We start from the raw sequence: 26,353 nt of genomic DNA, 5'->3' as shown, positions 1-26,353 counted from the left end.
TAACCTATACAAATGCAAATATCTGGTCCAGGTCATTCCTTGAAGCCAGAGTCTTGCATACCCAAATGTCTACTGTGACTATTCACCTGAGTATCTTAATTCTATAGCATATCTTTGTCCAGCCATGCCCATTGGTCAATGGAACTGCTCTGCACCAGTCCTGTCAGCCCGAGTCCCTGGACTTCCTCAGCAGTGCCCTTTTCTCTCATTCCCCATATCTAAACCACACACAAATGTGCTCCTGTTGATTCTGCTTTCAAAATACATCTTGAAGAGGTCTACTATTCTCCATCTCCCCTGTTAGCACCCTAATGATATAAAATATAAAAATATTCTTTGCGTCAAATCCTCGCTCTAGTTCTTGATGGTTGAATAATCTTAGAGAAGTAATTTAACCTTTATATTGGTTTCAGATTCTATATGTGTTATAATGAATACTGCTATTAATAGTAACAACAATAACAAAACTTACTGAATATTTACTATGTTTCAGACACTGTTCAAACTATTTTACACATTTAAAAAAAAACTATTTTACACATTTTAACTAATTTTATCCTCACAAAACCCCAGGAGACCATAGGATGGGTGTTACCTAACAGTCGAGCACACTAAGCCTTAGAGAAGCAGCTAAGGGTATATAGCAGTAGGGGACAAAGCCAGAATTTGAACCCAGGAGGGTTGGTTTTAGAGACTGCTCTAAATTTTTGCTCTTCCAACTTTGCAAAATGAGTATCAGAGGTATGTCGTGAAGATTAAAGACAATAATATAGGTGAAAATTCTTTGTGAATAAAAAAATGATACACAAATTGTTCTCATAATTTTACTTTGTAGTTTTAAGAGTACAAATTACTGAAAGGCAGTGGTGATTTGTTCCTCTAGATGAATACCTAGAAAATTCCATGTTTCTTGGCTGATGCTACATTTGACATTTTAACAGTATTTTTTACAAATCAAAATTTTATATCAAACTCTTGGTCCTAATTACATGTATCTATTTTAGAAATCTTGTATGTTTGTTAAAAATAAAACTCAATTAGGAGCTCCTGGATGGCTCAGTTGGTTAAGCGTCTGACTCCTGATTTCAGCTCAGGTAATGATCTCAGGTCGTGAGATTGAGACCCCCAACAGTCTCTGTGCTGGGCATGGAGCCTGCTTAAGATTCTCTCTCTCCCTCTCACTCTGCCCCTCCCCCCACCTCTCTCTCTCTCCTCTAAATCAAATAAATAAATAAATAAATAAATAAATAAATAAATAAATAAATCTCAATTAAAACCTAAGTATTCCCAAAAGATGCTTTTTATTAGGAATGGAAATCAACTCAAAGTTTATCAGTGGCTTTTGCATTTGATGAAGTTTATAGTCAAAGGAAAAGTTTCATAAGCAGACAATTATTCAGCTGGCAACAGAACTCTAGTCTAGGGCTTAAAGGCAATAAATCTGAGGAGTTAAGATTGGGAAGTAATGCCGTAAATTTTTTTTAAAGATTTTATTTATTTTATTTTTTAATTTATTTATAGAGAGAGAGAGTGAATGGGGGAGCAGGGGGAGAGAGAGAATCCCAAGTAGACTCTGTACTGAGTATGGAGCCCAAAGTGGGGCTCAATCTCACGACCCTGATATCATAACCTGAGCCGAAATCAAAAGCCAGATGCTTAACCAACTGAGCCACCCAGGCACCCCAATCGTGTAAATTTTTAATGCAGGCAGAAGTAGGCCATAGTTACTTTCAATGGCCCCTGGGCATTGGAGTCTAGGGTTCTGTACTGTGGCATTTTCTTCGTATTTCTTTGGTCATATGTTTTAAATTCCAATCGTCAAGTGAAAATTATAATTATAGTCATACGATTTATTGGTTGAATTTAAAGTTCTATTCAGCCCTTTGTTTGCTTGGTTGGTTTTCTCAACCCTCCATTTCTAGAACATAAACCTCTTAGTTTCCTCATCCTAGGGTTCTATTCCCTTCTTTTTCTGTAATGTTCTTGCTCTTCATTGTACATTTGAAAAAAAAAAATAGGTCTATGTCATACCTCAGTAAGACAACCTGCTTATTACTGAATATAGCTAGAGAATGGTCAACCATCTCTTGATGATGTCTTACCTGGAAATTTAGTATTTGCTGAAGTCTTTCCTTCATCTGATGACAGCGTTGATTTACTACTGAGTCTAGCAAGGACAACCTGCCCAAAAGACAACCCAAAGTGTCTTCAATGACATCTCGGTTATCACCATTCTCTGGAAATGCTTGGGAAAATAAGTTCCTATTCTTATCCATTTCTTCAGACATTTCCTTAATATCTTTGGCAAGAGTCTAGGGTTGATAAAAGAGAAAGCACATTTCAATGCTTAGATCTATGAATCTATATACACATCAAATCATTTCCTCAGAGAAAGTCCACCATATCTCTCTTACTATTCAGTGGTAACTACATCTAAGGCAAGTTGACCCACTTCCAATTCTATAAATATTAGGCAAGTTGCTGCTGGAGAGATTTTTCTCAGAAATTTTACATCATCAGCTAATTATAATATGTATTTGGTGAAAGGTAAGATTTGTAAAGCGCTATTTAGAAACTCATACACTAATTTTTAGCCTGTTTCATAGGTAGAAAATTTGCAATACACAAACTTCTACAAAGATTCCTCCATTTTTTTCTTCCTCCTACATACACAAGATAGAGAATAAAAATGCAAAACATGAGTATCTCTGGGAGTTTTTTATTTTAGACAGCTCTCTTTTGTATTATGCAGCTTAGAAATATACCTAATTTGTTCTTTATTAGAACTGTTTATTTGACCTTCTTTATATATTAATTATCCAACACCAAAATTTCAAGTGCTTTGTAATATCACATACTCACAGCCACCAGTTACCAAACTTACCTCTTGGTTGAAGAGGCAAGCTTCTGTTTCTTCTGGTAAAAGTGCTGTGGCAACAAATAAACGTTCTTCAACATCATCCAACCACGTAGAGGTAGCTGAGACCCCATCATATAACTTCTGTTCCAAGTGAATGTTCTGCCTCTTTGTACCCCCACCCTGAGAAAAAGGCGGGGGACATAGAATAATTATAGCACTTTGAGGAATCAAAGAAAAATACCAGGATGAGATGTCAGGGTCCGGTGGCTCTGCGTGTCAGGACTAATCACTAGTGTTGGGTCTTGACCCTTCATGCCCAGAGGTGGAACAACTTCATGGAGACCAAGATCCATGAGCAAGCCAAAAGTGCAGCCCTACCTGGGATGAAACCTCCTCAAAGGCCTGGTTCAATCCGTCTAGCAAAGATGTCACCGCAGATTTGTCTTGGGTCTGCCCATCCCCTTTGTATAGTGGTACACCAGACAGGAGCCGATTCGGCCTGCTGTATAGCTGTAGGCAAACAGGGGCATTTATTTAAGAGTATATGTACTATGTTCAGGTTTCATCACTTAGAATTGCACACTGAAGCAGATGCTGGAAAAACTGTCTTTTTAAAAACCTCTTTTGGAGAAATATGACCTCTTTGACATATCTGCTAAACATGATGACCAAATTCAGCAATGGTAATATTTCCACTGATGGACTTAAAAAAAAAAAAAAGTGGTGGGAAAAATGCCTGAAATCCATCACAGCCTTCCTCTCAACTTGTCTTCTTGGTTTTAGGCTACCCATGATGAAATCATCCATCCTAGATACCGGATGGTATCTGTAAATCTTCATTTACTCAACTTCCCCTACACTCTTGTAGGCCCACACAGTGCCTGATAAGGCCCATGATATTGCTTAGCCCTCAAACTTTTGAATGATGTTTCCAATCAAACTCAGTTCCTATAATTTATAGAATGTCTCATTCTCACCTTGCCTTTCAGGCTGATTACTTATTATCCTCTAAACATGCCCGACTCATTTCCCACCATAGCTAGAGCACCCACCACACAGCACCTCTTTAAAATCCACTTCCTTAAATTCCACACCTACTACAATGGCTTTCTACTTTTTTTGTTATTTCTGCTGCTTTTTAAATTCCTGCTTACAGAGCCTACCATGGTTGCCTAATTTCTTAGAAATGTATAAAATATTTCCTTGGTTGGGTTACAGGTTCCTAGGAGTAGGAGCCATCCATATATGGCTCCTCATCCTCAGGCTAGGTGACCTAGTGAATGTTAGGCCAAAAAAAGTGCCTGTTTTTATACTTGAGACAGTTAACGAATCCAGTATATAAAACTGTCAGTAAGGTAGTATGAAAAAGGAGGGACTCTGGAGTTGGACAGACCTGCGTCTAAATCCCAGCTCTGCCTCTTCCTAGTCACAAGACCCCGAGAAATCATCTAATCTTTCCAAGCCTTAGTTTATAGATCTACAAAGTAGAGAAATGTCACTCTCACCACAGTGTTGTTAGAAATAACACCTAGAACACAAAATATGTTCACTAAATGATCATCCCCTTTCTTCTTGGAAACTCTCATGGCCAAATTGCTTCTTCCTCACCTTTTCTCACCTCTTCACACCAAAGATAAGAAACCCACCTCAGAGGCACTTTGTACAAATGACCAGTGATTATGGAAAGAAAGCACTCAAATGCAAAAAAAGGCCATAAAAAAATAAAGAACATTCAATGCGTTCCATTTCCAATTCCAAAGGGCAATGAGATATGGACCTGAACCTAAACTTTAACAACAGTCCAGGGGTCAGGGGGGAATGTCAGTGGCAGCAGGCAGGGCTGTTATGGTAGGCTCACATAGAGGATGTCAGGGTGATAGCACAGCGCTGACAGAAAACATAGCTCTCTGAGACAAGAGTGGGTCATGGATGAGACACCCAGGAAGTCTCAATGCTGGATGAACCATGCAGATGCTTTAGGCTGGATGGACAACAGGTGGAATCCAGGGATGGGCATTTAATGAATAGAGAATAGTAAGTAAACATGAATATTACTAGAAATGCTTTGGATTATCTGACTTAGGATAGTCAGAGAAGACTGCAGTTTCTTTTTTAGGGCTGTCAATATCCCTTATAGTCGAAGGAATGGGGAATACCAGAACATGAAGGTAAGCTAGTGGTCAAGTCCAGGAGATCCACATCAGAAATCAAGAATTCAGGCTAGGAGTCTGAGAAATGTTTGATCAGGGATGTGAAGAAGGCTTAATTCAAACAGGCAGAAGGTCCATGAGAAAGCTTTAAGGCACCACTTGCCAGGGTGGAAAAGGATTCTGGGATAATGACCTCCAAGAATGGAGTGCTCTATGCTGCCCAGGGCCACTGCAGGTGACTATTCATGTGGACGGTGACAAAGAAGGCTCCTGGTCAGAGCAGGAGAGGAGTGAGATAGGGTGGTGTGACACAAGTCTGTAAAAAGAGACAGACAGGCCTGACTCCGGAGCACTGATGCATGGCTCCACTACAGATAAGGGACACATTGTGACCTTCAGACTGTCTCCTTTCCAGGTAGTCCTGGCAAGCTGTATCTGCTTACAGTGCCTGCTTTGTCGGCTCCTATCCTTCCCTCCTCAGATGCACTCCAGTTACTGATAGCCTTTCACTTCTGGGTACAGCTTCTCCCAGCCCTGAAACTAGTCCTAGTCAGATCAGCGAGAACAGCAGCTTCCTCAGATCCACAGTAAAGAACCTCTGATAATATGACTGTCACAGAATGGCCCAGATGAGCACTGTGGGCCCAGGTCCCAGGACTAGGTTTCTATCTTCAAAATCCAGCTGGGCCACAGGTGTGGTAAACATCACAGGCCTCCCTGGGCTCCCACCTCATGCACTAGCACTCTACGGGGTCGATTCCTCTGACTCACAAATGTTCTCTGGCTTCTGCTTACAGTGAACTAATAGTTATTATCTACCTGGAACCTTCTGTTGCTATATTCAATTCCACTGGATTTGGCTTGCTTTGTGGAAACAGGTCCAATCTCACACAGTACTTGTTCCATCTAGGGAACAAGCCTACAGATGGGCCAGTAACCATTCTAGCTGACCACTGGCTTCCCCTTCCTTTTAGATCCACTGAGGTCCCAACATGTTTCTCATTAAGATCTTCTGAAACTATTAAATACTGGAAATAGCAATGGAAAATAAGATAACTTGACAATTTACTTCCAGAAAGTAACCAAATTTGTTGCGTTTCTCTTGTCCCAGATGTGTATATTCTTGACTTGCAACCTTAATTTTAGAGGTTGTGAAAAAAAAGGAGGGCCGCTAATTTAATGGATTATGCTAATGAGTCATCAGTTATTAATCATCTCTGAGGAAAAGACTATCTAGAAATCAAATAAATTTGCACATATAAATATATAATTATTAAGGGAAACGTGAAATGTGCTTGTTAAGAAACATATAAGATGAATAACTTCTTTTAAGTCTTATTTTAGAATTGATAATGAAATTATAGATTACTGCACAGTTATATTCCATTAGCATAAGTTATACATCTTTTATATTAGTTAATATATAAAATCAAAATGCTTGGATACCACTTGCTCTTGTTCCTGTTCCAGAACATTCTGTAGTAGCTTCTGCTTGGTACTAAATTCTTGATGTAGGCTTTCCCATTTCATTCTCATCTGGTCTTCAGCAGCTGATTTCTCCCCTTCCATCCCCAACTCCTGGGATAACACATCAGGTTTTTCGCTATTAGAAGAATAAATAATCTAAGTTTACAATGTGTACAAAAAGGCATTAAGTTCTAGGTAACTTATTGTATATACTAGATCTGGCCTCTAAAATTGGAACTAGATTATTCTAGTCATTAGCTTACACTTTAGAACTATCAATTAAAATAGAAAATTTGAGACTAACCATAAACAAATATATTCTTATTCTATAACTGAACTATGAGCACAATAACAATTTAACAATTCATTAAAGATATCTCAGTATTAAAGATACAAAATAATTGTTACATTTAGAATCGTAAAGTATACAATTAGACTAGTGTCCTTAGACAAACAGCCCACAGAATAATTAAAAAACCCTAAAAATGCCACTTAGTCTACTGAGAGCTTTTATCCTGAGTCCAAAGAAAATGCTACAGACAAGGTTTCAGGACATGGAACAGAAGTACAGAGGGTGGAAGGCACTGAGTATCATCCTTATTAAGGCAGCAGGGTGGCATCAAAGACTATGGCCTCACAGGTGAGACAGATCTGGGTTAGAATCTCTTCTCCAGCATATTAGATTTGTGACTTTGAGTAATTTGCTTCAATTCTCTGATCCTCAATTATCTCATCTTCATGATGAAGACAGTATCTATCTTGCAGAAGTGTAAGAATTTAGAGAAGATAGCCACAATGCCTGGAACCCTACCAGGAACTTAATAGCCACTTGATAAATGGGGCCTAACAATAAGAGTCTGGGGGACCCAAGTTCCAATAGATCCTAGTTTGTCAGGAGTTTTAAAGACCTAACTAGAGGGGCGCCTGGGTGGTTCAGTCCGTTAAGCATCTGCTTAACCTGGGGTGGAGCCCTGGCACATAGGGCTCCCTATTCAGTGGGGAGTCTGCCTCTCCCTCTCCCTCTGCCACCCCCTCCACCCCAACGCCCTGTTTGTGCTCTCTTTCTCAAATAAATAAAATCTTAAAAAAAAAGACCTAACTAGAACTATGTCATCTGAAAGACATACTATATTGTAATCAATATTTCAACATAACTTTTGCTTAAGTGAGAAAAAAAATAACAAGTTCATTGGCAGGATAATACTATACACTATCCTGAAGTCTATTCTTCTCAGAAGAAGTATTGAATACAATAGTTTCTTTAGGTAAGTCTGTTGAAGTAAGCTGTTAAAAATTATCTATAAGGCTATAATGCAGGATATTCTTCTTCTAGGATACAACTTAGAGAATCTCCCCAACCTGCACACTTAGAGACACATAAGAAGGTTAATGTCAACAACGCTAGTAATAGCAAAAAAAAAAGAAGTGGGAGCAAGGTAAATGCCCATCAATAAAAAAATGGGTGAACAAGTTATTGTCACAAGATAAAATACAATTAAGCAGTTAAAATGAAAGAACTAGATCTATATGTATCAACATGGATTGGTTTTAAAAAGTAATATTGAGTGAAAAAGTGCTAAAATCATGTTGGGATCTCTAATTTTGTTTGTCATGTTAGTCTCTGGAGTTCTCTGTGTGTTTTTCAAAAAAATCTTTTTAAATAAAAAAGTTTTAAAGTTCTTATGAAATTAAATTTCTTTATTGTGATGTCCTTTGTAATGGTGGACTGTAGTACATCATTTTTAATTCATTTATGTTTCCATAACAATTTAGTATAAAACTAGGTGATAAACTTAATCACTGACACATATGAAATGTCAGCAGCAAATCAGTCGTAAATGAGAACAAAACCTTTTGTTTCCCATGAAAAATATTCTTTCCCTTTGATGCTTATATCAGTTAATGTCCAACTGAGTTTCTTTATCTATCCTTCAACCCTTCTATACATCACATGGTACTTAATCTTTATATATTAAATTTGTACCCTTGAAGCAAATTAGGCCCCTCCCACGGGGGTTTTCTTACACAAACTACTTCATATTTGATACTCCTAGAAATCAGCTAACAAGTTAAAATCTGAATACGAGGTTTTTTCCCCTTAACAATGTTATTCTGTTCTTTTAAATATATATATATATATGTATATGTATATATATATATATATACATATATATTCTTTTGGCTTCTAGATAGTGCTTATTTTATGTTTTTTGTTTGGCTTATTTACGCAGATGCTTGAAAGGCATGGCTGAACTGTAATCAAACAGACTTACAGGTGACTTTTCTAAAGATTTTGTATAAAAATTTAAAAATTTGTGAAATTTGTAAAGCATTCTTTAAAGTGACTCGTGTGTAGAAAGGCAGTATTGCACTGAGAATTTCTCTTTAAAATATTTTTTGTATTTGAAACAGCAAATGGGTTTGTCTTTCATCTGGGTCCTTCCAAAGCTAAAGGCCAAGGAAAGAAAAATATCATGGGAAGAAAGTTGCAGAAGATTCCTACTGCTGCTTTTTGTGACTACTCATATGATGCGGAGGCAATGGGTGAATGGGTTCTTTGTAAAAATAGAGTTTGGCAAAAATATTCAGAAAATTGTGAAGGATGAATAAATGTTTTAGAGGAACTGGAGGCATAAAATGAAAAGCGAAGGCAGGTCTTGACTCAGAGTCGGCGTGGAAGGAACAGCATTTCTCATGTTACATTTTTTATACTAGCAGGCATTTCCACCTTTTCTATTATTTGGTACTATAAATAATATTTCAAAAGTCATCTCCATAGCATGTATTTCCTCCTTTGGTTATTTCCTCCAATAAATGTTCAGAATTGACAACACTCAGTGGACTTGACGCTATTTGCTGTACCATGGTGGCCGAAGGATACTACTAAATCAAATCTTTACAATGCATGAGCACACAGGTTTCACTGAAACTTTTTTTTTTTTAATGTTTTGGATTTTAAAGTTTTCCTACATATCCTCTCAGTTGCATCCACTGCTTTCATAATCGTTCTGAGATGGAGGTGGTCGATTATCTCTGTAATCCTAGAGATGAGCAAACTGAGGCTCAGGGCTGAGTTCCTTTTCCACGGTGACTGGTGTAGGAATGGAGAAAACCCAGACCTGACTCAAAATACAGGGATACTTCAACCCTGCTCTGTGGTTCCTTTTCTGTCCTGCCTTTTAAGTCAGAATCTCCAACTTGAAAATTCTCTAACTTCCTTCTTTTTTATTTTAACACTTTACTCCACTGTGTACAAGGCTTTCAGTTTCCATTCCAAACCAGTTCTTGAAACTCAATGACTTTACATGTAGAAATTATAGACAGACATCATCAAGAAAAATCAAGACATTTAGCGGGCACATACATTTATTTTTCTGAGTGATGTTGGGGATAGATGAGCTCATTTTGCAGGGAAAATGCTTTGCAGTTAGATATAATCACTCAGAAACACAGAGGAATGTGTTTAGAATGCATTCCTTATTTGATTCTCAAAAATTAACTACTAAGCATCTTCTTCGGACAGATATGCTCAGCATACTGGAAAGAGGGCAAACAAGTCAGTCATCAGCCGTCATAATTACTAGCTATCCTTGTGCTGCACAACAAATGTTCACAATGCAAGTAAATTTAATATCATAAAGTGAAAACAAAATGATTAAGTTCTTGCAGATGTTTAAAATAAAATTTCAGGTGAGATGTTTATATTTCTTCAAATCTGGGCAAGTTGGGAGAAAGTGTTTAGAAACGTACCCAGCACCACCAGAGGTCTCTGCAGCTGAGTGCTGGGTGAGAATTTCCTCTCCACGACTGGCAACTGACCGCAGGAGGCTCTTCTGCTCAGCTAATTCCTGTTCCAACTCCTGCTCACGGAAAAGCAGAAATGGAAACGTGTTACTTTGTGATTATTGCCTACGATCATGGTTTTATGTCTAGAAAATTCTCAGAGACCTCCTGTAGTAAGTTTCTAAGTCTGGATGTTACATAAAAGGTGTGGGTTAAGGTAAATGCACAGTCATGTCTCCACAGTACTCAATACCTTTCTTTGGCTTTTATAAAAGGTATCTCTGAAAAATCTTGGAAAAAAAAATTTAATGGAAAAAAAATTCTGCTGGGCAATGGTGCCCTCAAGTGGTACACAGTGCACTTTCACTTCTCAAAATACTGCCTTTTCAGCTGAGATAAGCTCTCTTGAATTCCCCACTTGCTTCATAAATTGGACAATCAACAGATTTGATTTTACTTTTTCACTATTTGTGAAAAATGTCTTTTCTGTTTGAGAAAGTGAAATATTTTAATATGCCCCATTTCTAAAGCTAAGGTATCAATGAGAAATCATTCATCAAAGCTCATTTGTTTCACTAGGTGATAATTTTTAATCTTATCTTGTGATGGTGAAAATTTTCACTTAAAAGTGAAAAATAAATTGCATTTTTAAAAAGTTTTTTTAAAAACATGTAACTCAGGCTTTTTACCAATTCTCAAAGGCCTTTCTGAGGTTATTTATTCTCTAAAATAGGCTCGAATTGGGGCAAATCTGGAAATAGAGTAGGTAACCTTCATAAGGCAGATTATAATTGAGTCATGCTATTTGTAAACCTGAACACCAGCTTTTCTTAAAGAAAGGACTTTAAAATGACCAATCATTCCAGGGGTCATAAGAAAGTACACTGAAGCAGTTAGCCAGGTCTTATTTCTGTCCAAAGAGAAGATAAAGGGACACTCTGTATTTAGTACAGAAGTCACTTGTCCACCTAAAACATGTCTCTCCAGGTGTTTGTGTGGCAGGTCTGCAGGCTACGGAGAGGTCAGAAATGCTTTACTTTTTGTTGTTGGAGGCTGCTCTGTCGCTGGTGGGTCCACATGGTCCGCGCTTGGGCCAGCCAGTCCTGGACCCCGGGGCTCTGGCTGGAAGTTAGGTCGGCATGGCTCTCCTCCTTCTCTTGCGCGGTGCCCTGCTTTTAAGGAGGCAGAAATCAAGAGTCATACTATCCACAGAAAATCCTTAACCAAATGGAGTGAAGGCAACTTTGGTGTGGTCAGTATAATAATACCAAAGTAGATCCATTTGGACATGAAACCAGACTTAAAAAAAAAAAAAAAAAGGTAACATAAAACCCATCGAATTTATGGTATTTGCAGAAAGGAGAACAATAAACAGATGATTATACTCAAATATTTGAGGGGGAAAACTGTCTACTTAGAGGCTAGGCTTTTTTAGCTGACTGATGTGGTCACCAGATATTCCAGAACTTTTTCCATGAGAATATAACTCTAGATCTCACTTCCCCTACTATCACCATCCAGACCAGACCCCACTGTCATCTGTTGCCACTGCTGGCATGGATAATGTTTGGCTAAAGGAGAAAGACAAGAGAAATTACTCCTTACCTAGGCAGGGATTTATCCATCCTGCTTGATTATTCTGATGGAATTTGAAAGGCCCTCTGATATCGCATATCAGAACGGAATTAGTTCAGAATGAGAGCCCTTCTACTCATATGTATATATATGTCAAAAAGGTAAATAATACGATCTTAAGATAACTCATTCACTAAATAGTTATTAAATAAGTGTGCACTGTGTGTCAGCCACTGTTCTAGGCATATTCTTCCCAGAAGCCAGACAGGGGCCCTGCTGGGGAGACAGACAATGAACAAGCAAGATAAGCTGAGATAAGAGCTATAAAGAACTTAAAACTAGATAATGGGATAGAAAGTGAAGGGGAAGGTTTCCTAGGCTGGTCAGGGAAAGCCTCTTGAGAAAACTGCACTGAGCACTGAATGATGAGAAACCACCAGCCTGGCACAGACGTAGGTGGAGGGCCCTCCAGGCAGAGGCAACAGCTGGAGCAAAGACCGTGAGGGGAGAGAACCTGAGCTTCTGAGAGGGCGCAGTGGCGGCAGCAGCAAAGCCATGGGGCAGAGAAGAGGGACAGTTTACAGGGAGCTTCCACAGAGGAGGGGGTCTTGCTCCCTAGCCCCACAGCTGCTACTCCCCAGTCCTTTGGTTCTTCATTGCCAAATCTGACCATGGAATGGGATCCAGCCGCTCCAGATCATCCAGCCTGATTGCCCACAAAGACCCTTCTCTTCTTCTTATATTCAGATTTTTGCATTAACTCTTCAGGTAAATAAATGGGGTCTATTTACCCGTCTGTCTTATTCATTAGAGTCTCACGATTAAATTGCAAAATGTCTGAGATAATGTGGAGATCATGAACTTTGCCACATTGGTAGCAGTGCTTGAAGTACAGTGAACTGAAAGAAACTGTGAAACCTAGAGGTAATATTATGCATAATCCTCTCCCAGATTTGGAGCCACCTTAGCTCACAGGTTATTTCCTTTCCTTCAAGATGATCCAGCTTCCCAGCAAGAGAATAAGGCTTATATAGAACAATGGGGACTCCACTGGTCTAAAGTAAGCCATCTGCATTTCACAGGACCTTCCCAATGGATGACTAGTGATACCCAGTTCAGTATGTTCCCCACTCCTCCAGGAATGCTGCTTACAGATAAGCAGTGATTTTCCTGAGGGTGAGAGGGATGGGGTGAGTGGGCACTCTTCAGCACTGAAGCCCATACATTTCTGCATGAACCAGATTCTCTCCATCTGAGAATGCACCATCTACCCAACATAAACTCTGAAATATCGTGGCTCTTCTGGTAAGGTTAAGACAGCAGGTCAAAAGGGACCTGCAGAGAATGACGCTAAGGAAGTCAGTGTACAAGGTTGAAAGTTGTCTCCAGGGAGAGCTGCACAAGCTGACAAAACGGTGGCCATGGCCATGACCTGCTGCTTCTTACGGGATCTGGTCACTTCCCCTCTGCTTTGCTCTTTAGTAAAGGTTTGTTTTCAGAGCCCAGCCTAGAGACTCATGTGGTGACTTCTCAGGGGCACCACCTCACCCTTCTATGCAGGTTACTATTGTTCGATTGAGAGCTTTTTTTTCCCCCCCAAATTCCTCACACCAAATTTGTGCTTAGAAAAATAACAATGGAAATGTTAGATCTTAAGAACAGCTTAACTACTTTTACACACACAGACACATACTCAGAATCTAAGACTTAAAATCTAAAGGGAGTCATATTTCACTAATTGAATCCACAGCTTTAGAGAAACAAAAATTAAGTAGCATCAAAAGCAGATGTTTAGTATGTATTTTCTATGTGGTTAGGTTCCATTTTTCAGCTAGTAAATTTTTCTTTGACTGATTCAGTCATTTCAAAACATAAGACTTGGACCACAGGAAACAAAAAATGATTAAGACTCCAGTTCAAATTTCATTCCCTTTCCCCTGAGGATGACAAGGTACTGACTGAAGGAATAGAATGATGGTAATTACATTCTAGTAGATCTGATAATAGTTTTCTCTCCTACCTAGGAAACAGGAAGTATGGCAGCTTTGGTCCCCAGAGTTCCCCGAGGGTGGGGCTACATAAGCTGTTTATTTTGGAAATACTAGAACAGTAACCACTTTTGCCAGGAACATTCTTTGGAAGATTAGTGAGGATTGGAAATGCTAAATATTAAATAAAACATTTCTTTATAAAGCATTTCATTATTTTATATAGGGCAAACTCTGCTCCTTCAAAGGATGATAATGTGTGAAAATGACCTAAACCTTTTATGAGGAAAGATACCATGTAATTCAAGAGATGGTATTACGTGCCCATACGTCTGTGTTCCTTCACAAAGACAAGGAATCTCTTGGGGGTGGGGGAGGAGATTAAAGGGATTGGTTATTCTTTGATACAGTCCAGTTAGTTAAAAAAGATGGCCGTGATAGATAATGACCATTTTGTAGGCAAGCAGCACTGAGAAATGGTGTGCTTAACGGCCATACAAGACTTAGGAAGGGGCTCCAGCTCTCCTGAATCATGCAAACCCCAAGCGAAGGATACAACCTCACTGACATCTACATTCAATGGAAGATTTTTTTCCCCAAAGTTAGTTAATTTCAGATCAACTCTGAATTTTTTTACATGAAGGCAAATGACCCTTTTTATGGTACTAATAATGTAAACAGGGCTCATTTTACTTGTACAGTTGGAAAAATAATCTCTTCAAATAGCTCTAATTATAAAAAAAGAAAATCAATAGTTTATATGCTGGAAACTCATTAGACAAAAGATGAGGGAATTTATAGATATTTTAAAAATAAACAAGGATCAATTTAAATTCAGTGAAACGCTACCATGTTTTCCAGTATTTACAATTTTTACAACAGTACCCTCAGGAAATCCTTCTACTTGGGGGGAGGGTCAGGATTTTACTCAATCTGAAGAATCCCTGTGGCCATGGACAGGATCTGCTGGGTGTGAGCCCCACAAACTATTGAAGAGCTCAGCCCAGCCATCTCTGACCCAATCTCAAACCTAACCTTCCAGCATGTCAGGAGTTCCTTTCCCCCCAAAGCATGTGGTTTGCAAACAGCTGGTGGTTTTGTTATTATAGTCATTGCTATTTGAGCACTTCCTGTGAGCATTACTTGCATTAAGATCCTCAGGATTTTTAAAAGTTGAATACTATTAATATCCCTATTTTACAGATGCGAAAACTGATTTCTTGACCTCAAGTTCCAGGAGCTTGCCCCAGGTCACCTAGTTAACGACTTGTGGTACACCAGGATGGGGAGACTTTAGGATAGCAGTTGCAAAGTGAAGGTCCAAGAACCTAGTCTGACCTCTGTTTGGCACACAAATTATTTTAAGGTTTTAGAATCAAATGGCAGTGTTTTAAAATTGGGAGATTATTAGATATAAATCCAAATGTCTCTTCTCTGGAAGATCTAGCAATACTGCCAGTAAATTCTTGTATGACAATAGTTGGAGCTGAGGAACAGCTGCTTGACATAAGACCAGCTTGCCAAGGTCCAGACTGGGCCTGCTTCACTCATTTATATGCCCGTACCAGGCCCTGAGGACTTGGAATTCGTGCCTTTACCCCCTCACCCCCACCCCTCAAACCTCCTTTTAATCCTGACATGTGCCACCTGCATATCAAGTTGCCCCCTCCCTTCCTACCTGCCCTAAGGGGTAGGGCACAAGTACAGCTTTCATTTTATTATTATTATTATGTTCAATCAGCCAACATATAAGTACATCATTTGTTTTTGATGTAGTGTTCAACAATTGCAGCTTTCTAAATAACTATTCCAGATGTGAAACCTTAAAGTCTCTCCCTTTGATTTGGTTCTTTAGAGACAAGGTTCATTCACATATCATCATTAGGAAAAGAAAAAAAAAAGCACGATATATTAGGTTGATAATACTTTTTTTATAAAACCAAGTAAATTACTGTAAACTTTTATAGTTAGAAAATCCTCATTTTGTTAAATTTTAATATTTTTATTTTTTTAACTAAAATTTTAAAAGTTTATATTCCTTACTCCTTAATTTTAATATTTTTAACACTTTTCTTTTTGCTTTAATTCATAAAGTCAGATTGCATGTACATTTTAAAGTATGTAAATTTAAAGTAAAAAGCAGTATTTTGTCTTTATTTGCATTTATTTAACCAATAGTGAATTAAAATACCTTTTCACATGCTCACTGTTCACTGGCCATTTGTATGTCTCTTCATTTGAATTATCTCGTCTTTTGTCCATATTTCTATTAAGGTGAACTTTTCATATTGATTTACAAAAGATTTGTGGAAATTAAGGGAATTAATTATTTGTCATGTGAATTATACAGTTTCTTTCCTATTTGTCTGTCTTTTCATTTGGTTACTATGTTTTTGGTCATATAGAACTATTTCATTGTTGTGTAGTAGTTTTAAGGAAACTAAAATTCTGTGTGGGGGCATACCGGCAAAGATCCTTCCCATCCGAAGATTTTTTTTCAAATACCCATATGTCCAGAAATTTTTAGGTTTAAATATTTGGTGCATCTGTGATGCTTTTTTTTTTTTTTTTCTGTAAAGAATGGGATAGAAAATCTAGTTTATCATATTTCAAGTGGTTCACCTATTACTTTATTATTATTTTATCCACTGATTTGAAATGCTACCTTAACCATTAATCAATTTCCCTTAAATACTGGGGTATCTTTCTGGAATATTTATTCTGTAAATTTTTTTGTTCATCCATTTATTGTGCCAGCGCTAAACTATTCTAATTATTGTAATACTGTATTTTAACATATAGTAAGATTAAATTAGCCCCTCATAACTCTTCACTTTCAGAAAATTATGGTTAATTTCACATTTATTTTATTCCAGGTAAACCTGGAATCATTTTGTCACATTTTATATCGCTGTGTTACATTCCAAATAACAAACTTATATGTTAGTAAAGACAAAAATGTCATCTTTAAAATGTTGTATTCCTATCTAAGAATAAAGTTTATCTGCCCATTTTTTCACATTTTTTTCTATTCAGGTTTTAAAATGTTATTTGTTGAGATTCCAAATATTTCTTATCTTGTTGATATTACAGGTGGAAAATTATTATTTCTCTAAGTTGTTTTCTCTTTGTACATGGCAAAATTATGGATTCTCCTTTTTTTTTTTTTTTTAAGATTCATTTATTTGGGAGAAAGAGAGCCAGCAGAGGGAGGGGGGAGAGAAAGAATCCTCAAATGGACTCCCCGTTGAGCGTGGAGCCCAACATGGAGCTCCATCCCAGGACCCTGAGATCATGAGCTGAGCTGAAATCAAGAGTCGGATGCTTAACCAACTGAGCCACCCAGGTGCCCCTGGATTCTCCACTTTATTTTTTTTTTAATAAGCCAGTCATCTTACTAAATTTTTCCATTGCTTTTAATAGTTTTCTGTTGATCAGGTTTGATGTTCCAGACCACATAATTACACAATTAGCAAAAAGAACTGAAAATGTGTAGTTTAGTCTGAAAAGAACTGTCATTACACTGAGGAAACAGAGGCAACCAGAGTGTATGCTCATCAAGCTTCCAGCACAGTCTTGGTACCCTGCCCCCTGCCGGCATCTGGTGCAGACAGATGGGGTCTCCCTGGCACTGGAGTTCTCAGACCACACCCCACCCTTTGGGCCCTCTCTTCTCCCTCCTACACAATTTTCATCGGGTTCGTTTTCATCATTCTTTCTTCTACCGAGCTGTTTCCATCTACATGTAGGCATGCCATTACTCCTCTGATCTTAAAACGTTTCTTAAAGCTTATCGTTTCCCTGCCGCCAGGTCACTGGTGCTCTCCTCTCCAGCCCGTGCCCTCGTCCTCACTCTCATTTCAGAGTTGTCTTGGCTTTCTCCACTCAACTGGAAGGGCTGCTGTTGAGGTCACCAAAGACCCACACGTCGCGGTCGGCTCCCAGTCCTCATCTTGTCCCGCTTACCGGCAAGTAGCTGCCAGGAACCAAACTCTCTATCCTCCTCTCACCTCCCTGGTTTCTCCCTTTTACTCTCTTTTGTGGGCTCCTCCTCCACATCTTGCAAACGCAGAGCACTGGAGTGGTCCAGCACTTGATTCCAGGACCTTGGTCTTCATCTCTCCTCAATCCTTTGGGATCTTATCAAGCCTCATGCCTTAAGGACCATCTAGAGGCTGATGACTCCAGTCTAGGTCTCTCTCCTGAATTCCGGCCACTAGGGGACACTGAATAGGCATCTCAAACTTCACCTGTCGGAAATTAAACTGCTGACCTGACTACTCTTTCTCCCCCGACATCTGTTCCTCAGGTAGTTTTCACCTTCACAATTATCCAGAATCTAGGAAGTTCTTGTCACCTCAACCTCCACATTATGTCTTCTAACCGGCGCCTGAGCTTCCACCCTGGTCCCCTATAGTGGATAAAGGCTGATCTCGTCACTCCTCTATTCCCAAATACTCCGGGGTCTTCTTATTTCTCTCAGGGTAAAAACCAAAGTGGGTACGATGCTGATAAGATCCATTGTACCATGTCCCACGTTACCTGTACCTGGCTTCATTTGACACCACTCTCTCCTTGCTCACTCCACTCTAGCTACAGTGGCCTTCTTGAACAGACCAGGTGGGATGATCCCACCTGGGGGCCTTTGCACTTGCTTTCCCCTTGGTGTAGAACTCTCTCCTGCATATCTGCATGGTTCATTCCTTCAAATGTAACCTTAGGGAGGCTTCCTTAGTCACCCTGTTTAGAACTGCAAATCCACCCAGACTGCCTTTCCCCATCTACCCACCTTATGGTATCTCACCTGTGCCTCTTATCATCTCCTAACTTAATCTATAATAATGTGTTTTGATTTTATTTACTGTTTCCCCCAACCATAATCCTTTGAGGTCAGGAATGTATAAACACAGGCATATAGACACAAATACAGTTATTTTCTGCGCTCCTTCGCTCAGTTATATAAAATAGCAGCTGACTCACAGTTGCTTCTCAATAAATGTTCACTTAATTGTTGTACAGGATAATAATAGTAATTTCTAATTTTTACAGATTAAAAAGAGCAAAATTAAAATACTGGACAGTATCAGAATGAAAGGCGCATGAGGGGAAGTCTGGGTGAAAGTGTTCTAAGATTCTTACATTGACCTTGAAGAAGATTAAGAAATAAACTTAGAATTTATTAGGTATGAGTGGGAAAGAGTAGATATTGGGGAGAAAAAGCATTCAACCACTTAAAAATAAAGGTTAAAAAGGAGAAAAGAAAGAATAGAAAGAGGAGAACAAAAATAAAAAACAAAAAGTAAGATAACAGAAGTCTACACAGATCAGTAATCCCAGTAAACTTAAATGGACTAACCCTGTCCTTTCAAAGTTAGAGATTTTCTGATTACCTAAATGTTTAAGACAAAGTACAGCCAAATGTCTTTTTAAGAAGCAAATCTAAAACAAAAGGACACAGAAAGGGTGAAATCAAAGGAAAGTTAAAGGATACACCAGGCAAATATTAGCCCCCCAAAACTCCAGTGACATAAAACAGAAATCACTTTGGGAACATTAAGATCACCACGTGAGAGTAAAAAGGCTCCATTCACCTAGAATATATGACAATATAAGGATGAGCCTTCAATTAAAAAGTCTGAGTATATCTGAAAAACAGAATGTAGGAGAATAAAAGAAAAATATTAAAATGTTATAGAATATCTTAATCTATGTTTAAATACTTTTTAAAATAGTCTATTTGCTAAATGTAGGTATTTATTTTCATTTTCTTTTCTTTTCCTACACCTCAGACTTCAGGTCTAGGGATTCAAACAGTCCTTACAAAACCTATTTGAAAATCAATGCCGAAGTGTGTGTAAAGCAGATCCGTGCTTAAGTATGTATCATTCCCCAACTCTTCCTTTAGGGATCCAAGGCACAGAAAAGGCCCGGAACAATGTAGGAGGATTGAGCAGTGTTGCAGCACTGGCTTGCTGCAGGTGGCTGGAGCCCTCACCTGGATGTCGAGCTGTTTGTCATGCAGTGCTCTCTGCAGCTCCAGGAGGCTCCCCTTGAGGGTTCTCAGCTTTACGGCCAGCAGCTCAGCCTCCTCCTTGGTGTGAGCCTTGCCTTCCAGCAGCAGGTTTTCATTGTGGACTGACAGTTCTGATAAGGCCACCACCTTCTGCTCTATTTCCACTAGCATGTTCTGGAGCAACAGAAATGAGGATGAAAATTCACACAGCTTGCTGGCCTCGGCAAAGATCCTTTCTCACATCGAAATACAACACTTCCTTAGTCTTTCACCAAAAGAATATGCCTTTGGGTTTTTTCCTACTTTTCTGACAGACCTGAAGAGTAGTTATAGATTTTTAAAAATTCCTTGAGCTTCCTAATTTTTCTCTTTTTTAAGATTAGATGTTATATAATGGAAAACATGTTGGAAAAGCACACGGAAAGCGTATTTCACATAACTAACGGATAAGGAGAAAAGACCATGCTTTTGTATTATCCCATTATTGCGACTGTTTTATCATTTTAGTGTTAGATTGTGAGGCTTATGACTAATAATAGTAAAGATGTCATATGATCAACCCTTTGTCAATTTAAAGATGATTCTCTCTTTCAAGACACTTCTTTTTTTTTTGATTGCTGCCCTTATTTCTTGATTCTAATTTTTTTGTTTGTTATATAATGTACTTTTAACCTTCCATTTCTAAAAGTTTTCATAAGAATTTTACTTTCACTTTCTATGACAACTCTCTAGAGCTGCCTTTTCTTCTCAAATAGCGGCTAAGTTTAGAGAAGGAGCAAACTAGTCTCCCTTCTTCCAAGGTAAGATTTAAAACAAAAACTAAAAAAGAACAAAATAAAAATATCAAAGCTGAACAAGTAACAATCATTTTATTTTCTGCAGAAATCATTCTGTTCTTATATTCCTTAACTCTAAACTTTTTGAAATGTACTCCAATTTATATTTAATCAAGTAATCAAGTATTTTACTAATGAGAAAAGATATTTTAAATCAGAAAACTGCCATCAACTTGTAAGAATATATGTTGGAACCAAAAAACTAGAACTAAATGGAAGCATGAAATGTTTAATGAAATGGGGCTTAATGGACGATTTCCTGAAGATTATTTTTTGAGAAACTAATATAATTATGTGCCGGACAGACTCCTCCATTAGGCACAGCTGACACAGTGCTGAGAGCTCATAATACTTTTCGAGGCCCAATAAAAATCTTAATTTTAATTTCTTCTAAAATCAGAAGGAAAAAAATGAATATAATAATGAATATGTATTAATAAATCTACCCTGGATCATATTAGTCTTTGTACCAAAGCAGTTATAAAATAAAAATATAATTTTTAGTATTTGTATAGAGGAAGAAGCCCATAGAAGCAAAGTGCCCAGGGCCCCAAAATTCATAACGAGACCCTAGTAACAGCCACACTCCTAATTACACGACTGGCTTAAATACTACATTTGAATTGACTGAGGAACTGCTGTGTACTTGTGTGATTCCATATGCTTCTAGTTTCTAAAAATGTTGTCAAAATACCATTTCAATACTTCATAAAAACCCTGAAATATATATCTGAATTGTGGAATTTATCCATAGCTACAAAAATAGAGACACCCAAAAGGGATAGGTAGGAGTAATGCTAAAACATAATTTTGGAATGCTAGTTAGCACATGTGCTAATTTTAAGCACTAGCAGGGAACGTAAAAAATAGACATTTCTTTCCAGCAAGGAAACTTTAGAAAAGACGATATAAAAAACAGAAAACATTCACACGTGGTTCTCTATTCTCTCCCATCCAGGCAGAGAACAACAGTGCTTTGAATACACATAGATAAGTTGCCTAGAGAATTTAAAAATCCAAGTTATAATGATCAATATTACAATAAGTCTCAAATCATAAAAGGAACGATCAAAATAGCATACTACGTATTAAGAAAAAAGACAGTGTTCGTTCATTAATGGTTTTTGCATATTCCCTGATTCCAAATAGGAGATATATAAAGTTACACATACTGCTACTTAACTCCGCAGATTAGTAAGTCTTTCTAGATACTTGCTAGTTTGTTAAATGAAAGAGCTTCTAGATAACTTCACCCACATGTGAAGTCTATTATGTTGATAATCACTGAAATTCAGTGACTGGTACATGGGTCATTATCTAGTCTCTATACTTATACATGTGTTTGCAATTTTCCACAATGAAGATATAATAAAAAATATTACAATAAAAACCTTAATATCATTAGTCCTTACATTAATTCCAAGAGACCTCACATCAGAGGAAGTATTTTTCTGCTCCAAAAGACAACCTTCTATGTTCAGTCTATCTGCCTATAACTGACAGTTTTTCCAAGTTGTCCAAACAATATATCAGAATTAGAACCAAAATTGCAACAGAGCACCTAGAGACACCTCCTGCTGTGTTTATCCACACAGTTTATCCACAGTCTGATTCACTGATACGAATTCTTTTCATTGGGTTTGTAGTTCTTACTAGCCACTAAATGGAGATACCGTAAGTGTTTTTGGTATTTATGGTCTTTAAAAAATGTCCTTTAGGAAGCTGAAGATTTTCTAAAGAGTAGATACCACTGGTAAATTTTTTCAAAAGACTAAGTCCAATTTCGGATATCATTTAATCTTTTATAAGGTATTGTTTTTCTACTCTCTAACCATATAAAATATACAGATTGCGAAAAATCATATATCCGTACCAAGTCTTTTTATTATGTTTTCTGTAGTTAAACAATGTACTTCATGATGTTGACATATTCCTTCAAGACCATTTTTGTACCTGGCAGTCCACCAGCTGGGCCTCCATGTCCATAGGTTCTTTGGCTGTACCCAGTGCGGTGTCCAGAGTAGCCTTAGTGCTCAAGAGCCAGTGGTCCAGCTCGTCAGCTTCACAGCGATACCTCTGCAGAGCCTGTTCCTGTCTCTGTTCCTCAAGCTGATCATTTAACTTCTCCTAATGGATTAAGTAGAATGTAACATAGATCACCATGAGGTAAAGTCATTAGGATTCAACACAACAGAACCAGGTTCTTAGTCCTGGTTGTGCATCAGAATCACCTGTGAAACTTAAAAAAATAAAAAATAAAAAAAAAATACCCATGCTTAGGCCACAACCTGGAGCGATAAATGAGTTTCTGGAAGTGAGTCTCAAGATTGGTATTTTTTAAAATGCTTCTCTGATGATTCTAATGTGAACTCAGAGTATAAGCTTCTTGCATAATATGCCTATGGGGCTAGGCAGATAATGTAAATAATGGAAACCGACCAAGGATTAGAACAAAACAATGGCGGAAGACGGTAAATGGCAATAGATACTTTACCTCAATGTCTGGGAAGGTGTAAGCAGTGGTGGGGACAGAACACCACCATGCAGTTTCAGGCAAGTGATTCCCCCACAGGAAGCGGGGGCTCAGTGGTACGAGTTTCTTGGGTGAAGGCAGAAATTCAAATTTTTTGTTACCTCTCTGGGTTTTCTCAATGATAGTAAATAATTCATATTAAAAAAAAATCCAAGCCAATCACTTCATTTTAAAACTCCTCCAGGATTTCATAGCATGATTAGGGACAGTATTAATGAATTAGAAAATTAATTCTTAAGACAAATACTATAAATACCTTATTTTAAAAATTATTTCATTAATAACTTATTATTGTTATTTTTAAATTTCTGGGCTCACATTAGAATCGTCAGAGAAGCTTGTTGAAAACAGAGATTAAATAAAGCTGACACACTGATTTTAAGTGTCTCCTAAACAACAAATAAATGAATATATGATTTGACTAATCTTATAATAGGTAAAGCTGGAAAGAGCCTACACACAATAATAGGTCCATGTTCAACTGAATTATGGCATAACCAGCAGCTAAATAAATAATCTTAAGTTCATATAATAAGAAATGTGTTGAGAACTGATTATGTGCCAGAGAAGCTGCCTGACCCTGGAGATACCAGGAGAGAGATACTCTAAAGGTCCTTAAGAGGTTTCCAGTCTAATCAAATATATAGGCGCAACATATAAACATTATATATGTTTAGGGCCAGGAATTCAAAGAGAACAAAGAAAAAGCAAAATAACTTATTTTGTAACCCCTGTTATCACCACTAAAATTTATCTATTAAATAATGTTAAAGTTAAGTAACGAGAACACAGAATTACAAAATTATTTTCATGACCTAATGTGCTCAAACTGGCTAAGGGTGACTAAGGATTTATTCTTCAGAGTATTAGTAATACTGGTCATAAAATGCTCTTATTTAAACAGAGCAAACCATTATGCAAACCTTTCACAATTATTCTTTACAAGGCTCACGTCTACCAAGTTTTGCTTTCCACATTCTCAATTTTTCATGCTGAAATGAGTCAGAAAGTGGTGAAAAGACACATTCATGGCTACATACTGACTCAGTGCTCTATTCACAAAACCCTCCTTGAGACACACACAATACCAGCTTCTTCTGAGTGGGAAACATAAAAATGTAGATCACGTAAATAACCCGCATGCTTGTCAACACAAGTTGGAGAGTGAAGGTGGATGTGAGGGGCACCTTCAGAGTTACTTGTTACCTCTAAAAGCTGCCGCTTCCCTGAGGCCTTCATCTTGATGGTGGACATTCGTTCGGCTAAGACAGTGAGCGTGGATTGCAAGGCCAGCTGTTCGGCGGGGTCAGACTCGGGAGACTCAGACACCAGCTCCTCCGCAAGAGACGACTGGAGCTCACTGATCTCATCTTGAAGCATGAGAATCTCATCCATCAATGCCTGTGGAGAAGACTGTGGAATCACACTCCTGTACGTATTTTTTTGGCCTGAGGATTCACATCCCTAGCTGAGTCTCACATTGAGATTAGTGAAGATTTTTCACGGGCAAGTCATTTAACCAGCAAATAGGGGTCCCACTAACCTAAGTTCTGAAATGAAAGTACCAGAATGAATGCCAGGACATTTCCGATTTCAAAACCATTTGTGTCCCTAATATAAATGAATTTGAACAAGTTAATTAATCCTTCTGACTTTCAGTTAGGCTCATCTGCAGTCCAAGAAGAGGGGGCATGCTCAGTCTGAGTCTACGATCCTATGTTGAAAACAGAATTCACTACTTTCTTCCTCAACATGATTTTTTCCCACTCCAAATTTCCCCAAGTCTGACACAACACTACACTTTAACCCAAGCTTACATGGCACAAGACCAGGGAGATCCGTCACCTGTTTCTATGTTGTCACCCTCTCCTCATTGTCTCCTGTCCATTGCTGAGGCTTCAAATGCTTTCAAATGCTGAACATTCACAGGAGTGTATCCTTTACCCAGACATCTCTTCTAAATTTTAGGCTTTATATATTCAACAAACACGTTTCCTGGGTATCTCTAGCGTGATACATACAAAGCCTGCTTCCCACTCTGTCTTCATCTCAGTGAAAGGTAACACTCATTGTTCAAGCTCAGGACCTAGGAGTCACTCTTCATACCTCCTCTCCACTCGCGACATCCAATCAACACCAATTCCTCCACGACATATCCTGTAGGTCTCCTCTGCCCCACCCCAAGTCAGAGCCAGCTCTCTTACTGAACTGCTCTAATGGTCTACTGGTCGGCTCTCCTGCTTACAGGCTTACCTGGCCTCTCCCATCCAATCTGCACAAAGCAATCCGAGTGAGCTTTTAAAAAGGTAATCAGATCTTCTCACTCCCCTGCTTTAAAATACTTAGTGGCTTACTGCCTGTAAAATAAGAACCAGACTCCTTGCCCTACTTGTATGTCTCACCACTTCCCACCCTGGTACCATCCATACTCCCTGCTCACAACATTCCCGCCTTCTGTACTCACTCTAGGACCTTCAGCTCTTTCAGGCAAATAGCACGCTGATTTCTTTATTCACATCCATCACAATTATATACATGGTTTTTATTTCTCAGCTTTTGGTATGTTATGACTTACTCTTTGACTGGCATCTTGACAGGAGAAATTCTTATTTAGGATCTGAATGGTGTGTTAGAAAAAACAGGCCTTTTGGCTAAGATCAAGTGTAGAAAAAACAGGTGCGACCACATGAGGGCCCACCAGGCTTCATATTTACTAATATTTCATAGTTTCTAATGTACCCATACTTACAGAGTTCACAGCTCTGCCACAGGACTGTGGGTTCAGTGTAAGCCCAGTGCCTCCTCAGAGTGGGCTCTCAACAAATACTAAAAAGCAAAACAACAAAAAAACCTTCTCTTCTCCTAATATCAAGTGTCATACTCAATTGATTTTTAAAATATTTATATTGAAGTTATTCTATACATCTAGAGAAGTGCACAGACTCTTAAGTGTATAGGTCCATAAATTTTCACAAACTGCATATACCCATGTCCTGCCACTCAGATCAAGAAACAGAACAAGGACTCCACAGCCCTTTTGATCTCCTCCCCGTTACGACCTCCCTCCTTCCCAAAGATCACCACGGTGTAACCTGTAAACATCACAGATTACTTTTGCCTATTTTTGAGCTTCATAAAAATGGAATCA

The 26,353-nt window shown here is 38.3% G+C and overlaps 1 protein-coding gene across 1 annotated transcript in view; it reads right to left on the bottom strand.

Moving 5' to 3' along the window:
- The window catches only part of SYNE1 (spectrin repeat containing nuclear envelope protein 1), a 454,337-nt gene that overhangs the window by 115,304 nt on the left and 312,680 nt on the right, over positions 1-26,353 (bottom strand). The window contains 9 exon segments of the mRNA XM_035728590.1: positions 2,103-2,312; positions 2,885-3,040; positions 3,239-3,370; positions 6,457-6,613; positions 10,228-10,337; positions 11,298-11,429; positions 19,819-20,010; positions 22,626-22,799; positions 24,412-24,606. Coding sequence (XP_035584483.1) covers positions 2,103-2,312; positions 2,885-3,040; positions 3,239-3,370; positions 6,457-6,613; positions 10,228-10,337; positions 11,298-11,429; positions 19,819-20,010; positions 22,626-22,799; positions 24,412-24,606 — 1,458 coding nt within the window.

The sequence above is a fragment of the Zalophus californianus genome, chromosome 7, assembly GCF_009762305.2.
Source record: "Zalophus californianus isolate mZalCal1 chromosome 7, mZalCal1.pri.v2, whole genome shotgun sequence".
Lineage (NCBI taxonomy): Eukaryota > Metazoa > Chordata > Mammalia > Carnivora > Otariidae > Zalophus > Zalophus californianus.
Note: the sequence above shows the minus strand (reverse complement) of the source record. Positions and strands in the feature narration are given on the sequence as shown.